General features: G+C 36.6%; 1 protein-coding gene across 13 annotated transcripts in view; it reads right to left on the minus strand.

Moving 5' to 3' along the window:
* UTRN (utrophin) overlaps positions 1-18,282 on the minus strand; it is a 496,228-nt gene that overhangs the window by 24,965 nt on the left and 452,981 nt on the right. For all 13 annotated transcript variants that reach the window (XM_082474349.1, XM_082474346.1, XM_082474342.1 and 10 more), the window contains 4 exons: positions 10,170-10,306; positions 3,926-3,964; positions 3,635-3,700; positions 2,480-2,545 (listed from right to left, as the gene is read on the minus strand). In XM_082474349.1, coding sequence (XP_082330475.1) covers positions 2,480-2,545; positions 3,635-3,700; positions 3,926-3,964; positions 10,170-10,306 — 308 coding nt within the window. The remainder of the gene's footprint in view (positions 1-2,479; positions 2,546-3,634; positions 3,701-3,925; positions 3,965-10,169; positions 10,307-18,282) is intronic.

The following is an 18,282-nucleotide window of genomic DNA, read 5'->3' on the forward strand; positions in this document are numbered from 1 at the left end:
GAGGGTTGAGTCCTTGTTAGCGTTCTCACTTGATGGAACCCCTGCATGTTCACAGGAAAAGAACCCCAGAATACTCAGTAGTTCAAACTGTGAAAGAGCAAAGAAATTCCAGATTGGCTTTATCAAAGTAAGATTTATTAACATATTCATTAAGAAAATATTAATGTACCAGTAATTGGAAAACAATTTCTCTTTAGTGATTTATACATTCTTACACTATTAATTTAATCTCCCATAGAAGGGAGAATTTGGTTCCTTGCCTTTTCCAGCACCTCGAGGCCACCACATTCCTCCATTTTCAAAGCCAGCAGCGTAGCACCTGTAAAATCTCTGTATCTCACCTCTGCTTCTATGGTTACCTCTCCTTCCCTAACTGACTCTCCTCCCTCTTTCAAAGACCCTTGCAACTACTCTGGACCCACCTAGGTAATCCAGGATGATCTTCCCATCTCAAGATCCTTAATTTAACCACTTGTGCAAAGTCCCTTTTGCCATGTAAAGTGACACACTCATAGGTTTCAGGGATTAGGATGTCGACTTCTTTTGGGGCCCATTATTTTGTCTACTTCAAATGCCCTCACCATGTTCCTCCCCTGTGGGAACACTTATCCATCTCCCCTCTAGCCTGTAAGATTCCTGAAGACAGATGGACCTTTATCTACACAGTATTGGGCGCATGGCAGTGGTGTGCTGCTAAGTGTTTACCAGCAGGTTCTCTACAAGATAAGTAAATAAAAAGGCCCTGATTTGTAACATTTTTAATTCTGTGGTTTAAATACCTTCCTCACGGCCAATTTAAGCTAATGACTTCACAGAAGGTAGAGCTGCGAAAAGATACACAGTTGCACACCACCTGACACCCCAAGAGCACAGATTATAGTAAAGTGAAGTAAAATAATTAGGATGTGATGAGTTTTGAGTATTACTTTTGTTTTTATTTTAACCTAATCTATTGAACTGCAAGTATATACAAATGAACTTGAATAACCGCTCTGTTTAACAAGAAGCTTACAAACTTCTTGAAAATTTAACAACCAGCTTTCACAATTGCCTCCAGCACGCTACTGCAAGGTAGGGTTACAATAAATATTTGCTGGATGGAAGAATGAGTTAAGATATCTGCTGATAGTATATTAAAATGTATTCAGCTTCTGATTATTGTCTTTTCTCAGGCATTGGTGCTAAATTTAAAAATAAATAGTGCTTATTCTAATTTGAAAATAGGAGAAACTAACTTTGAGCATTGCCTTTACTCTGTTCACAAGATGCAAAAAACACATTTTAAAGAATTTAAGTTTGGTTTTAATTATTTTGGTTTTAATGATTATTTTTAAATTTTGTTTAATTCTTTAGCTATTTGTCAAACGTGGTAGAAGTCATGTGGATTCAGGATATTCAAGATACTTAACTGCTTTATAAGAAATACATACTAGGAGGTTAAATATGAAACAAGCATTATGAATATGCTATTATCTTGCTTTGGGAATTGTTCCAAACTCACAGTACATTAATAATAAGGTAAATCACTACTGTATTATTATATAGTATTAACTTGCTAATCTTTGAAATTTAAAATTGAACAATCTCCTGAGAGCTTTTATTTATAAGCTTAATGATAGTAAAACAATTTTTTAAAAATATTGACAAGAAGACATTCCATGTTAGAGTGCCCTAAGGTATTTCAACTTGGCTCTCTCCATGATCTTTTTTAGTATAAAACACCTAAGAACCATGTTCTACAACTTTCCTGGCTACCTTACAGCTTCCCACCAGATCCAGACCACAATGAATCTGTGTGAGTCAAGTGAACTTGACACTATTGAAATCTTATAGACATCATTCGGAATTTAAAATGTTAATTCCAAGGTGGTGGAGGGTGGGAAAAGTTCTGGCACACAACAGTGGGATAATCAGAGATAAAATATCTGTCTAGAAAGGTTTTTAAAAAGTATTCTTAAGTTAAGGAGGCTTTTCCTAGTTGCTAATAAAATCAGATATTGGCAGAGGAGTTAACACTTTTCAATGAAGGGTGGGGAAGAGATGTCCAAGCCTGTATGGGTTATAATTATTAAATAGCAGAGATTATGGAGAAAATATGAGCACACAGAAGGAAGAGAGTTTTACAGAATGGCACATATTCTGTAGAATTACATTCGTTAAATTAACAAGAAATATCAGACAAATGGAATGAATATCTATACCTGTATTTATAAATAAAACAATCTGATTTTCCTGAGGCAGATGAGTGGCCAAATGTAGGATTTTTTTCAGTAACTTATATGAAACTAAATAAATAAACATATCCAATTTATACTATCATGCCTTGAAAGCATAAAATCTATGTAGACATTTTTATAACCACACTTAGCAATTTTGATTGGGATCAAAATTCAGGGCTGCAATCAATGAAGATTATATCCGACAGCCATAATACAAGAACTAGCTTTCCCAGGCAGCACTAATTTCATGATTTACTTACACACTTCCTGTGGTAGAGCTGCTATCAGTGAGGAAAGACCCATTAGTCCTTTCCATCTGGGCCAGTCTGAAAAATGAAAATAAGGAGGTTAGAGAATGTGGCCATATAGGGCATAGTCGATTGGTACATCCTCAGTGTTCCTTAAACTGTCCTAATTCTCACAAAATACAGAACGGCCCAAATCCCCTAGCAAGACTTTGAAATTAAAACAACATCTAATGTTGAGCTATATTTCTATCACCACTGCCTTAAGGCCTGGAGACCTTTATTTTATATCATGTTACTTAGTCTCCTAATAGACCTAGTCTCAGAATTGAGCTCCCGGACCCTTAAGTCAGTCTTCATTCTCACACAAATCTGATTATGTTCCTCTCGTGTTTAAAGACTCTCCATGACTCCCCTTTACCAAAGGACAGAATCCTACTCCTTAGCAAGTGGACCCCCCATTATTGGACTTCAGCTTCTGTCCCTTCATTCCTTCTCATCCTTTCCCCTTTCTCCACCTGCAATCCTTTAAATAAACCATGTTCTTTCCTAGCTCAATGCTTTTGAGTATGTTTTTCCAATGGTCCAAGACTGACTTTCTCTCAAAATTTCTACTTGGCCTAGACTCAGTTCAAATGTTACTATTTTATGGTGCTTGAACTAACCTTTTAAGGCATAGGTAGTAACTAGCACTGCCAATGCTCAGTGTATATTTTTTTCCTGAAAGTTTGTACATACCATCAAGACCAGCCTATACTCTATATTGTTTGAGGACTCTAAAATAAACCCCTATAATAAAGCTTTAGCATACATTTAATTACATATTTTAATTCATATGTGCACCCTCTCCTGAGAACACTTTCAATCCCTACTTTCATTCACTGAAACTGGGTTACATTATCTAAACCCTGCTTGTACAGTGTTTGGATTCTCATGAGCTCAGTAATCACATTCCATGGAGATTTAGTCCATAGAATGTATAGCAGGTGATTGGTAAAGTGCAAATTACAACATGGAGAGATGAAAGCCCAGATTTCAAATATGATGGAATCACGACTTCTGCAAAACTACCTCCCTTAAATCAAGGCATGTTAATGATATAAGATTAATACAGAAAGAGATACATTCTGGGTGGCAGTGCAGTGGAGGGCTCCTACCAAAGTTTCTTACCGTGTAGCATACTGTTCTATTCTTGAATGGGTATCATCATGAAACAGCTGAGGAGACTGTGAAGGGCTATAAGAGAGAAAGCAAATAAACAGTTTTACACACAAATGTTGATAGATGTTACTTTAGGAATGTTAGCTTAGTTAAATAATGAATTTGACATGCAAACAAACCACTAGGATTGTTACCCAGGAGGCAGAACTATTATTTTAGAACAAGAGTTTAGTAATCACCCCATGCTAATAAAGCTGATCAGAACATCAGTCTTGTGCATATGAAGCTGTGAATACTCACTCATAGTGCTCTGGCCACATACTGATGAGTGTGATAGGACTGCAAAGAGGGCAGAGGGAGACAAAAGTCATAGAACAAACACTTTAGAGCAATTTAATACAAAAGCAGTGGGGCGGGGTTTCCCTGGTGGCGCAGTGGTTTGGAATCCACCTGCCAATGCAGGGGACATGGGTTCGAGCCCTGGTCCTGGGGGATCCCACATGCCACGGAGCAACTAAGCCCTTGTGTCACAACTGCTGAGCCTGCGAGCCTCAACTACTGGGGCCCGCGCGCCTGGAGCCCGTGCTTCACAGCAGGAGAGGCCACAGCGGTGAGAGGCCTGTGTACCGCAATAAAGAGTGGCCCCCGCTCGCCACAACTAGAGAAGGCCCGCGTGCAGCAACGAAGACCCAACGCAGTCAAAAATAAAATAAATAAAATAAATAAATATATATTAAAAAAAAAAAAGCAGTGGGGCGTAGGGGTGGGGGACATTCTCAATTGTCTTCCACTCCCATGTTTGGTTGCCCTGAGGTCCACCGTGACAAAATCAAAACTAACAGAAATGACTGTTTATTCTAGAAGAGATACTGTGTATTCAAGTGCCTGCAGGGGCCTTTTCACAGATATTACAGGATATTTGTTATAGATAGCAAACACATCTCTAAATAATCTGATTGAAAAAAGAAACAGAACGCTCTAAAATAGCTCAAAATTATGGAATAATTTAAACAATAATGTTCCATCACATACCGAAGGGAGATGCAATCATATTTTTGTTTTTCCTGGAGAAGAAACTTGATCAGAATGGTAAAGTTAAATACCAAAGACTACATTGTATATTGACGGCAGAGTTACGGTAAGATGAGAATGTTCTGAATCTTTGCTCAATTTTAAACGTAAAAATCCAAATCCAGGTGTACACAAAGTATCTCAACCTTACAGATTCACTGAAAAAAGATACAACCTAGATGCCACGCTTTCCTCTACACCCGGCCAAAATTCTCAATTATCCATAAAACTGAAAGCAACTTTTCTAGATCATGATACACTCACTCTCTTCAAACAAAATTTTATCCAGAAGTTCTATCTAAGAAACTGACAAAAAGAACATTGCTTGAATCAGGGCTTGAGACTGGAACTTGATTATTCAGTATCCCTCCCAGCCCTGGGGGTACACTCCAACCTCCCAGCACTGCCTAGAAATCCCGAGGTCTCCATGTATCATTTGAAAACAAATGATCCTAATTAAAAGCTAGTTTAGGGGGCTTCCCTGGTGGCGCAGTGGTTGAGAGTCTGCCTGCTAATGCAGGGAACACGGGTTCGAGCCTTGGTCTGGGAAGATCCCACATGCTGCGGAGCAACTGAGCCCGTGAGCCACAGCTACTGAGCCTGCGCGTCTGGAGCCTGTGCTCCGCAACAAGAGAAGCCTAGATAGTGAGAGCCCCGCGCACCACGATGAAGAGTGGCCCCCACTTGCCACAACTAGAGAAAGCCCTCGCACAGAAACGAAGACCCAACACAGCCAAAAAAAAAAAAAAAGCTAGTTCAAACCCTAACCTTTTTTACTGGAGGGGAAGGAAGAGGAGGGAATACTGATGAATGTGGAAATTTAAAATTCTAAAGAAAATTAGTTTTCTAATTAAGTAAAGTCTCCTGCAAAAGCTAATGCTGACTGAAACAAAGAGGAAGGAAAGTTTAAATTATTCTAGATCTACTTGATTCTCCTATTTCTATTACAGATACATACTCAAGAACAAGTTAATGATCTCATTATCTCCTACTGGGAAGCAAAAGTTGATGTCTGAATAGCAAAGATTAAAAGAAGATGGAAGGTCATCTTATTGGGATGGAAAACTGAGACTCTTTGGACCTACTTTCAAAAACAGGCATTTATCCAGTCTGTGTTTGTCAGAACATTTATACTGTATATAGACTTAATTACCCATGTATAAAATAGATACAACAACAATGAAACAAAACAGTATTATTCAATAGTCTTTTTACATCACTTTTCACTAACTCTGAAATATGGATGGTGTCAGGTAAATGATTTGCTATACACTTTCTAAAAAACAGGAACTGCTTGAGAGACCATTTCTAAAATTCAAGTGTGCCACAACATTCGCTGTGAGCTTTAAATGTAAGAAACATGTATTTTTTGATCTTAATTGAACTCAGGAAAGCTTTGTGAAACTGCTTGACTGGGTCCTGTAAGGTTAATTCAGTTAGCACAATAAGTGATTCACTGAACTAAGATAAGAATGGCAGAGGTAAAAAGATGAATTGAAGTTTCTCAAGAGAAAGTTTTTTATATATTGTGAAAATTTCTAAGAAAAGAAATAAAGATTTTAAAAAAACCCAGAAGTTTAGGCTTTACTGACTTCAAAGTACCTTGATGTGCAGAAAAAAAATGTTACGTGATAAGCTTTTTCATTTAATTCTAGAAGAGGAAAACTGGGCAATATTCTCCCTGCATTGTTAGAATCTATGATTAAAGGGGGTTAAAAATAAGACCAATCTATGTGTTAGCCCAGACTTCATAATGCAGCCTATCCCTGCTTTCCAAAGTGGTGTTTGAACAGAGTTTGGTTAATCACACACTAATATGGAAGGAATCAGACTCTACTAAATATACTTAATGTTAACCCAGACTTTCTTTGAAGAACTTCGTGACTCCTTTGGTGCCTTAAATTCTCAGCAGACTGCTCCGCATGCTTCCAATCTTTTTGCCTTCTGAAGTCCATTTCTCCCCAAGCGGAGTAAGTGCAGTCCCAGTGTGCTCTAACATACAAATCTTCAATAGCTCCCCACGGCTCTCAGGTAACCTACAAACACCGTGGCATGGCTTACAAGGTCCTTCATTATCTGGTTCTTGCTTTTCTCTCCATTTTCATTTCTTGTCACGATTTCCAGCTTCCCATCCCAGTTTCTGAAACAATCTTGTCTTCAGGCTTTTGAAAATGTTTGCCTTGGCTTGAAACTCTCCCTCTCCTCCCCAGGCACCAAACACTGAGCCTTTGGCCCTATTACTCTTTCAGTTCTCAGGTTAGCTGTCACTTCCTGCCAGTGCAATGCTCACACAACCATAATTCCACTTACTATGAGTTGGTTCTTGCTACAGTAAGAACTTAAAAAAACATGAAACTCATCTACTCCACCTTAACCAATACCAGGGAGAGGTGTCTATTTTACTCCTTTTAATCTTCAGGGAAACCTTTTTGGCCAGTAAATCTCACTCAATTCTCAAATTACTTTGTCACTCTTTGAGCCTGTTTCTCAGGTTTATTTTCAACGGTAACCCTTTCATCAAGCTCTACTCATTTATTTTGATTTATTTTTTGAAAAAAAATTTTGCATAGTTATAAAATTAATCAAATAAGCCTAATCATGGATTTGTTTACCTTCTTTTACTAATATCTAATTTTCTCATAAATCCGCTCCATGCATGCATGTATAATTACTGGATAGGGGATAAGACCTTACATTTTGCAGAGATGAAAGAGAAAGAAGCAAAAGAAAATTCTAATCAGCTTCATATATAACTTCAACACATTTACCACTTTGCTGGTTTTTCTCCAATGTTCTCTTCCCGCAAACAGGAGAATAAATGAAATCAAATTTTTTACTACCCACTCATGTAAATTGTTACACCAGAAGATTAAGTGGCCTTGTACTGGAAAGGGCTCAGTAGAAAAATGAACTATACCAACTCCAAGAACACATCCTAGGAGTGAAGAAAGAAGAAAACATGCCCAATGTATCCAGTAGCTCATAAATCTTTTTCAAAAACGATCTTGTGACATCTGACTTAATCTTACACTCCTTCTTTCCTTTCTCTTGTTTTCCTCTCACTGACAATGCTGGTAAATTCATGTTAGCTAAAATGAAGCATCTTCAGAGTTACAGCCAAAAATCGTAGCACAAAATTATCTGGCATACTTTTCTGTTCTTTTTTACTTTCACTGAGTCACCCAGAATAGAATGATTGATGTCAGTGATTATTTTGACAGTGAAAGGCAAATTATCAAAATTGCTTAAAAGGAGTTTAAAAGATCTATCTATCTGTATGGCTCATATGAAGATGCATATATCTGGGACATAAATGGTCCCAAATGGTTTATCCAAAGAGTGAAAGGCACATCACTACTTCAAACCTATCAAATTATCCTATAAATAAAAGCACTGTGTGATAATTCTATGCTTCAGGCAGTTACTCCAAAGGTTATTTAGATCTGATACCAAGATAAGTAAAATTTTGTCTTTATTAGAAGGTGTTCAGCATAGTTAAGCTATATATTAGATACTAAAACAAATAATGTATTATCATACACTTTTGAAAAAAAAGAAAAAAAATCTACCCACAAAACAGAGGACCAAAGATATAACTTTCCTTATAGATTTTAAGTATTTGAGTAGTGTCCTTTAAATTGAAATCGTTTCAAAAACATTTCTTCTAAAATGTACTGTGGAAAAAATGACTGGGAGGCATATATCTTAAATTGTACAGAATTTGAAATCAATCAAGGTTATCAAAAAGTCTGAATTTCTTGGTATGCTTTAAATGAGTATGTGGTATTTTTATCTACATATACAGCTGCTTTATATTTCTTTCTGCCTGCTCACCCATAATGTTACCTATAGAGGGGTAAAAATACCTACTATGCTTTGGCTGTGGTCTTTCTTCTACTTCTTAGCAGTTCAACAAATTAAAAAAAAAAGACTGCACATAAATGTAGCAAAGCCCCTGGTCTATAGGGTTTTATCTGGAAAAAAAAAATGGACTAAATAGTCTATCCCTCTATTTTGACATCTTTGAGACACGGACTGTCATAATATACTGGACGATTACTATTCTCTGATTCTCTCTCATGTACACAATAAAATGAATTATGAGTTTTGAAGGTTAAATGTCAACACATTTTTATTCTTCTTATTACAATTTTCTCTACTGTATAATGTAGGAAACTCCAGACTTCACACTTCGGAGCTTCTCTTCTGTAGTTATTTGAGAGGGCATATTTCTGTAACTAGAACTTCACTATTCTTTACAACTAGGCACTCTGGTGATGATTAGCAATAAAAGTTAATTTCCCCCAAGATTCAAGCACAAGAAAATTGCCTTGGCCGGCATATTTATGCTGATATTTTAAAAAAGTGATTCAAAGATTTAAAATTTTATTTATTTTGATCTTGATGTATAATTGTTTAGTAATTTAAAATTTGCCCTTGCATTTCTTCAGGCTCACTTTAAAATTTCTTTTTCTTTTCATTTCAGGCTATAAATTGCTCTTCTCTGCTTTATAATCCCAAAGTAGTTTTGTTACTTGAAGCTTTGTTTCATTTATGTTTGTAAACTCAAATTATATACTTTTAAGAAATTTTGTCTATTTCATGTACAATATAAAGCTGTCTCATTTCGCTGTCTTCATGTTCAAGAAAAAAAGAAATTAGAAATGTAATGTGAGATTTTGATGAGATTTAGTATAGGTATATATCTGAAGCAAGAGATTAAGTATTATTAATAAACTTATATTAAAAATATGTAAAGGGGGACTTCTCTGATGGCTCAGTGGTTAAGAATCCGCCTGCCAATGCAGGGCACACAGGTTCGAGCCCTGGTCCGGGAGGATCCCACATGCCACGGAGCAACTAAGCCCGTGCGCCACAACTACTGAAGACCTCGTGCCTAGAGCCTATGCTCCGCAACAAGAGAAGCCACTGCAATGAGAAGCACGCTCACTGCAACCAAGAGTAGACCCCGCTCGCCACAACTAGAGGAAGCCCGCGCACAGCAACGAAGACCCAACATAGCCAAAAATAAATAAATAAATAAATAAATTTATAAAAAAAAAAATGTAAAATGAGTGCAAAACATACTACAAGAAATAGTAAAAACATCCCACAAAGAGAGAAAAATGGAAAATAAATAAAATAATGAAAGAGCATATAATACCACAATTTAAGTATTTTTAAGAATAAAAGAGATGACTAATGCAAAGGCTGACACATTATTACATATTTTAAAAGTTTAGGAACACAGGCAAAATTAAACCTGGAAGTTTTGCTGTGCCGTCAAAAGCAAACAGTCAAAATTCATGTTGTGAAGACTGGTTCCAAGTTTATTTTACCTCTTTTAAAATGAAACATTTTACCAAAACACAAATTCTTTTTTGGTATCAGATTTCTCTTTTGTCACTAACATAAAAGTAGCAAGTATAAGAGCATATACAAATACAAGTTTTAATAGTAAAATTAAACTTACGTCTCTAAGTTGTCACCTTCAAGAACTGTCTGGACAGGCAGGTAGCCAAGCCGAGGATGTTTGGCAAAGTATTTCTTCGATCTGAACTTATTCTTCAGCACCTTTGTGAAGTCCCGTACATCTTCCCCAGATGTTGTCTATGAGGTTGAAAAAATTACACTTTTCTCATTAAAATGGAAGGAGACAACTATCTGCAATCAAATTAGAGTAGATGTAAACTGATGCAATTACATGACCACAGTTTCAGTAGCTTTATGTATTTTTGGAATAGTATAAAAGGTCATAACACATGGCAATCAGGACTCATCATTAAATATATCCAGCCATTAGTTTACAATTTTAAATTTTCTGTTGAGCATAAACCATAAGTAGATAATTTCCCCAATATGTTAAAAATCGGGCCTAAAAGTAAAATTAGTTTTGGCAATGTTATTGGTTGATTCCTTTCACTAAAAAAGCGGCAAAATGTTATTAAACATTTGGTGATGACGAAGTATTCTGGATATTATATGGTTTTAACTAAGGTGAATAAATCAGGGTGAGCTATATATACAGCCTGTACAAGTCAACATAAATTGTAATCTGGAAAAAGAGAAATACACAAGAGAGAAAGAGCAGGGCCACACTGGTTCTCTATATTGCAAGAAATACTGTCAGATTCTTTGTTCTTTTCCAACCATACAAACATATAATTATTCGACACGGACTAAATTACTAATGGCGATATAAAATGTGACTTTTTTAAGAAGCAGTTCAAGATGATTAGTTACTAATCATTTAGGGTGAGGTGGGCTGAAATCTACCCCAACCCCCAAGCCCTCATCCACTCAATGAACTGTTCTCTGAGCCCCAGTTTTCTACTCTGTATCATCAATTCTAGTTTTTTTTGGAAAATGTTAAACAGACATCAACTTTAGTCCTTCTGAAACTGTATTTAAAATATTGATGTGTGCAGAACTGAACTGAAACCTTGGTCATCTGACTCCTAGTTGGCTATCCCTTCTACAACTAGACAGGCCTCACGCCAACCTCTTTACAAAGCGAAACCAGAGGACTTTTCTATAATAACAAACTGAGTACTAAATATATTGACTTACCTGCCACCTGCTCCCCTCCAGGCCTTGCACCCTCCCCAGTCTGTCTTTTCCCTCATGACAAGCATGCCCAAGACTCATACAAACTTGTTTTGCAAACAGAAGTTTAACAAAATGTAATTATTTTTTAAAACAACTGAATTGAGTCAACCTTTATGTGGTTTTGTTACTTTCCATTTGCTCCCATTCCACCTAAATATGTCTTCTTCTAGTAAACAGTTAAGGAAACTTCTGATTCTCTAAACTTGCAGAGCAGAGAGAAAACATAAATCGGCCCAAGCTATTTATACATCAATTTTCACCTTATTTAAAAGGATATGTATAGCAAGGAAAGCCCACATTATCAGTAGGCCTTGCTATCAGACCCACAATGTCAAATCTTTTCCTGAATAACAAAGAAAAAACTATTTAATACCTGCAGTTATATAGATACAGACCTTCCCAAATATAAAGTGTAGAAAATGACCTATTAATGGGAAAAAAAAAAAAAAAGCCAAGGCACTCGGTAGAGGAAAAAGGGTTGCTATAAGATGATGGTTTGGGAGTATTAAAATCTAACCAGGCAGAACAGGAGAGAGAAGCAGAACACAGTTGGGAGTAAAGAAGGCAATATTTAGAGACACAATGCCTGGTACAGAGAATAAAGCCAAAAGGATATATCACTACTATAAAGGACATTTGGACTTTTAGCAATGGGTATCACAACCACATATCATTAAGTTTATACATATGTTTATCCTGAATGTTTTGGTAAAGAGAAAAAAAAGGAAGAAGTTTTCCGTGATAGAAATACAAAAAGAAGGCCCCATGCAATAATAAGCATTTATGACCCAATTTATTTCTATGTCTGCTCTTAACACACTGTTAATATACAAGGAGATAAAGAAGTAACGGCCTCCAGCTTTTACTTGGTCCATTTCCATCTGGCAATAAGAAGGTTTTTATTGCTCGGGCCAGTGATTTTCAAGCCATATCCAGGTCTTTAACTCAGGCAGCCCTGAGTGGGGTGGGTGGGAGAAAAGGCCAGGTGGGCAAGGCACCGGGCCACTTCCCCAGTCTGCCTCAGCCAGGACAGCGTACAATACAGTGCCCTTTAGTATATTCATTCCGTTGTGCAACCATCACCACGATCTAATTCTAGAACACCATCATCATCTCAAAAAGAAAGAAAGCCTGTACCGATCAGCAATCATTCCCACCCCTCTCCCAACCCCCATCTCCTCCCCTCAGCCTCTGGCAACCACTAATCTACTTTCTGTTTCTGTGGATTTGTCTACTCTGGACATTTCTTATAAATGTAATCAAATAACATGTGGTCTTTTGTGACTGGCTTCTTTTACTTAGTATAATGTTCTTCTAGCTTATCTCTATTTTGGTTTCAATGTGAACTCTTGCTTGGGAAAAAAATGACACATCATTAAAAGTACAAGTCCAATTCCGCATCACACATTCTTTAGCTAAATACATTCAGGACATGGAAGAACAAAGCAAAACCAACCGACCAGCAAAAAACCCTTCTCTCTCCCACAAAAAACAAACAAAAAACACCTACCTGCCTCCCAAAAAGTTATAGCAGGGGTTTCAGATAATGCTCAAATTTGATATTTAGAAAAAATGAGTGCATTCTCATATATGCTAATGAGGAAAAGAAACTACCACCAGCAGTTGTAATCTAAGGGCATTAAATTCACTAACGCCATAAACTTTATGCAATATTAAAAGGAAAAGTGAAAAGAAATTCATCCCACAGGAATGTGATTCTTTAGCTGGGATAGAGCCAAGGAAGTGAATTATGCCTATTTTCTCACCAAAAAAGGTTAAAATAGGGTATTTCCTGGCAGTCCAGTGGTGAGGACACTGCACGTCCAATGTTGGAGATGCAGGTTCGATCCCTGGTCAGGGAACTAAGATACTGCATGCCGCGTGGCGTGGCCAAAAAAAAAAAAAAAAAAAAAGGCTGAAATATATTTGTACATATTTGGTCTAATTTCCTATCTAATAACAGTACCTAATATTTCTCTGTTTGAAGGTGCTAGAGCAACGGTTTGGTAAAAAGCTAAACAGAGGACCACCCACCTAGCATAATGAATACCATCAAACTCAACTCTGTCTCCATGCTAGTATGGAGACAGAGTTATTCTTGTTCTTTTTAAAGCAAACAACTATTGATATTATGATATGAAGATGAAATCGAAAGGATCATTCATTACTACAGATATCATCCAGCATGTTAAGTTATCCATGCATTTCTCGAAAGACTAGGTTTTCACTTACTGCTGTAAGAAAAGAAATAAAAAGAACAAAAGACTTTGTAGATCTCATTAGATGTAACGAGGGTAATATATTAGCACACAAGTCTCACCTTATAAATAGCTTTCCTTCAATCTTTTTTTTTTTTACTATCAAGGGCAGTGAGAGTATCATTATTATTTTGACCCAAAAGAAAACTGACACTAAGGCTTTCAGGGATTCAGATTGACAAGGTCAGTAAGGCAAGAGCTGCTCTTGCAAACCTGGGTCTTTTCACCACACCAGAGCTATATCACCTCTCCAAGAAAAACGGAACAGTCTTAAGTTTTGTAAGAAAAAGAAGCCATAGCCATTGACTAAACTATTATTACAGTCTGAATTTTGCCTTTATTTTAAATAAAGTACTACTAAGATATCCTGTGGCTGATTTTTACAAAATTTATATTGAAATGTCATTTTATAACTTTTAAATTGCATATATAAGAAATGCTCAGTGCAAGTACAATTAGAAAAAAAATACACATGGAAGAGAAAAAAGAGAAAAATTAAAATTGCCAGCTCTTCTGGCACCCAGAGATAACCACTCTTGAAATGGTTGTAACTGGACTGTTTTATTTTTTAATCCTTTTTATTGCAAAATAAAACACAGATATATAAAACTATATGCAACAGGCATCTGGTTTAATAAAATAAATTATATGGTGAATATGATCCAGTCAGGAAATTGAACTTTGTTGGACATTTCAGAAGCCTCATTCCAGTCCTAACCCCTTCCCACCTCCCTAAAACCAGCATCCTCACTTTTATAATAATAACTTCCTTGTGTTTTCAAAATAGCTTCATCACTCCAATGTCTGTCCTTAGATACTATAGTTTAGTCTAGCTCATTTTTTAAAATCAGATATATTTTAAGTCACTTTTAATCTACCAGATTTCTTCTTCATACTTGCCATTTCATTACAATTTATCTGTTGGAAACTCAGGCAATTCATCCTGTAAAGTTTTCAAGAGTAGGATTTTGCTGGTTGCATATTTTTGGTGCAGTTTAGCATGTTCCTTTGGATATCCTGCAAATTGGCAGCTGGATCCAGAGAATGCATGAGGCTCAATGAGACTCAGGTTTGCTCTTTCGGCAAGATTATTGGTGGTGTTTGGTAGGATTATAGCAAACACATGATGTGTGGTCGTCTCTCTTACATAATCCTAGTTGCTTTCATGCTAAATGCCTATATCCATCCAATGAGGGCTTTAAAATGGTGATATTCTAATTCTACCATTCATTTTTAGTTGAAAACAAATCTTAAGGACATCCCCTTCATCCATTTAGTCACTCAATAGTACAGTTCATTCAGGAAAGGCAGGATTACATGTTTGATTTTTCTCTTTTATTGACCAATTTTCCCTGTAATGAATTGGTTTCCTACCATCTTCCAAAGAAGACCAATTTTTAAATTATTTTAAGATATCATTATGAATTCATAGATTAACATATTTGATGAGTTTTGATCTATTGCAATTACTGTTGACCCTTGAACAACATGGGTTTGAATGACGCGGGTCCACTCATACACAGATTTTTTTCACTAAATATGTACTATAGCACTACACAAACCGTGGATGTGGAGGGCCCACTGTAAAGTTATATGTGGATTTTCCACTCTCCAGGGGGTTGGTGCTCCTAACCCCCGAGTTGTTCAAGGGTCAACTATATTATCATTATTGAAGCTCAAACTGTCCCATCTTTGACCAGTAGGAGCCTCTTCCTTGTTGTCCCATTTAGTTTAAGTTCTACTGGTAACAATATAGTTAATGCTCTCCATCAGTCCATAGGATGTTATGTCTCTAGTTACTTTGGTTGTAAGCCTGGTCTCTAATAAATTCCCCAAGAAGTGCTCATAGGACCAATATTACCTGAGCTCTTCCATGTTGATGATGCATTTCCTGTGTCCTTTGCTAGTTACTAGAAAGTTGATTTTTCTGGATATGAAATTCTTGGCTCATATATTTTTCCCTTGAGTTGCTTAAGTATGTTCCTTCATTTTCTTTTGGTATAAAGTATTGCAGTTGAAAAGTCTGATGGTTATTTAATTTTCTTTCCTTTTTAGGTCATTTTTTTCCTTTTGTTTAAATGACCAAAGGATTTTTTTTTTATTTTAAAGTCCATTAATTTTACCAGAATATGCCATAGTGTTGATCATTCTGAGTTAGTGTTCTCAGGCATAATATACTCTTTCAGTATACAGATTCACTTTTTCTTGTTCTTCCGGGTTTTTTTTTTTTTTTGAGGGAGGAAAGATTTTCTTCAAAAAAATTTTTTTGGAAGTAGAATTGATTAGTTTTCCTTCTTTTTAAATTTTATTTTATTTTATTTTATTGTTTTATTTTTTATTTTTGGCCCCCCCATGAGGCATGCAGGATCTTAGTTCCCCAACCAGAGACCAAACCCACGCCCCCTGCGGGGGAAGCGCCGAGTCTTAGCCACTGGGACGCCAGGGAAGTCCCTTTAATTTTTATTTTTAGGGTTTGTTCTACCTTAGCTTGGGTTTCTTCTTCAGGGACTCATATTATCCATACTTTCAGTCCTTTGTTTTTTGCCTATCTTCAGTATTTGTCATTTTCTCTTGAATCCCTTATATTGCTTTCTTCACTTCTTTTTTTTTTAAATTAATTAATTAATTAATTAATTAATATTTTTGGCTGTGTTGGGTCTTCGTTTCTGTGCCAGGGCTTTTTCCAGTTGCAGCAAGTGGGGGCCACTCTTCATCGCGGTGCACGGGCCTCTCACTATCGCGGCCTCTCGTTGCGGAGCACAGGCTTCAGATGCGCAGGCTCAGTAGTTGTGGCTCATGGGCCTAGTTGCTCCGCGGCATGTGGGATCTTCCCAGACCAGGGCTCGAACCTGTGTCCCTGCATCGGCAGGCAGATTCTCAACCACTGTGCCACCAGGGAAGCCCTTTCTTCACTTCTTTTTAAGTTTTAAGATTTGCCTCTTATTCACCTTCTACTTCTTTTATGGTATTTATCTGTTCTGTTTATTAAGACTAAAATTAATTAGTCTTAATTTCTGAAATTATTTTTCTTTTATTTCTAACTCTTTCCTATGTTCTGTCACCCCAAAATATGCCAAAGAGGCATACTGATTAGTTTAAATTAAAGTTAATTGAGAAACAGCCAGGGCAAGAACAGTCTGACCCCTACTCTTTGTCCCCCTGAAAGCAGGAAATAATCTCCCATGTAAAAGGTACCCTCCCTGCACCAGGACACAGAGAAACATCCTTATCGCTAGAAATAGGGAATTCAAGGCTGAGAAAGCTGCGTGAACCATCTGCTTAGATTCTTCAGTAATTGGTAGCCAAGCCTAAGTTTCTTTGTCTTGTCGGTTCTTCACAAAGTTATTGGGTTTTTTTGCCTAAAAGGTACAAAACTGCCTGCTTCGGTCATTTCTTTGAGTCTCTCGTATGCACAAAATTAAACTTTGATTTTTTCTTGTTAGTCTGTCTCACGTCAATTTAATTATTAGACCAGTCAGAGGAACCTAGACGGGTAGAGGTAAATTTTTTCCTCCCAAACAATATGTTGCAAGTTTTGTGACTGGTGGTGGTTTGTTACCACCTAGATTTATTTGGGGCATATCCCATTACTTAGTTTTGTTGTAAATATTATCCAGAGCTTCGGTTTTGCTGTCTAGATCTCTGTCTCTTTTTATGTAACTACTTTACAAATGGGAAGAAAATGGCAAAAAGGCAGAAGAGATTGAAAACTCTGAAGCCACTGCTACCACCATCTCCCCCAAATCCTTCTGGACTCATTTTTAACAAGCACGTAAGAACTCTCACATCCAAATGAGGCCTGTCCTTCGAACTGTCATTTTTGGAAATCAAATGAAGGTGACTCACTGTGAAAAACATTTAAAAACTGAACCTACACAGACAAGTGGGTATGTGAATACTTTAAAATATACTTTCCTCTGTTATGCTGCTATTAAGAAGCAGTGAGATAATAACGAAAACTTATTTGGATAATGCTAAGTAGTTAGTTCTTGACTTGCTCCCCACCAACTAGTACAAATCAATTATTTAAAAAGTGTTGCTGAATTATAAAATGTAGCCTGGGGTAAGTCTGTCCATGTAACTCTCTACCCAAATCCCAAAAACTCCTGTGTAAGCTGATATGAGATGATTTTTCACTCTTGAGTTCTATTTTGCCAACCAAAGTTGGGGGTATTTTAAATTTTCCTCTGTTTTACTCCTTGACTGGGAACAAATATAGACTTCATATAGAGCAAAATTTAGAGTTAGAGAACTACAAATAAAAAAACAAAACCATATTCATTTTAAATCTCCTCAAAATTTCTTTGGTCAATTCATGACTTGGGATGGCACTATTACCTAATTCCTTAACAAATACTCCCAACATTAGATTTTTAACTTAACTACAAATGTGCATAAGTTATAGACAGAGGAAAACAAGGAAGAACAAGGAGGAAAACCAAGATTACACAAGAAACAACACAGTCTTTGGCACATGAGCAGAATAATTATTATTATTTGGATCATACACAAATACAAAAATCATTGTTGAACAACACCCTCATTAGCAGGAATTACATCTTACATATAGAAGTCAATAGTCCCAAACGATAGATGCATACTTCTAAAGAGAACATTTCATTATCATAGGGCTTATCTTAAAGATGTTCCAATAGTTTTTTAAAAATTGCAAAACAATCTCTCAGTTTTGCTTTAAGTTTCCTAGATTTCAACAAGTTG

The sequence above is a fragment of the Balaenoptera physalus genome (assembly GCF_965194825.1).
Source record: "Balaenoptera physalus genome assembly, chromosome: 9".
In the NCBI taxonomy this organism is placed as follows: domain Eukaryota; kingdom Metazoa; phylum Chordata; class Mammalia; order Artiodactyla; family Balaenopteridae; genus Balaenoptera; species Balaenoptera physalus.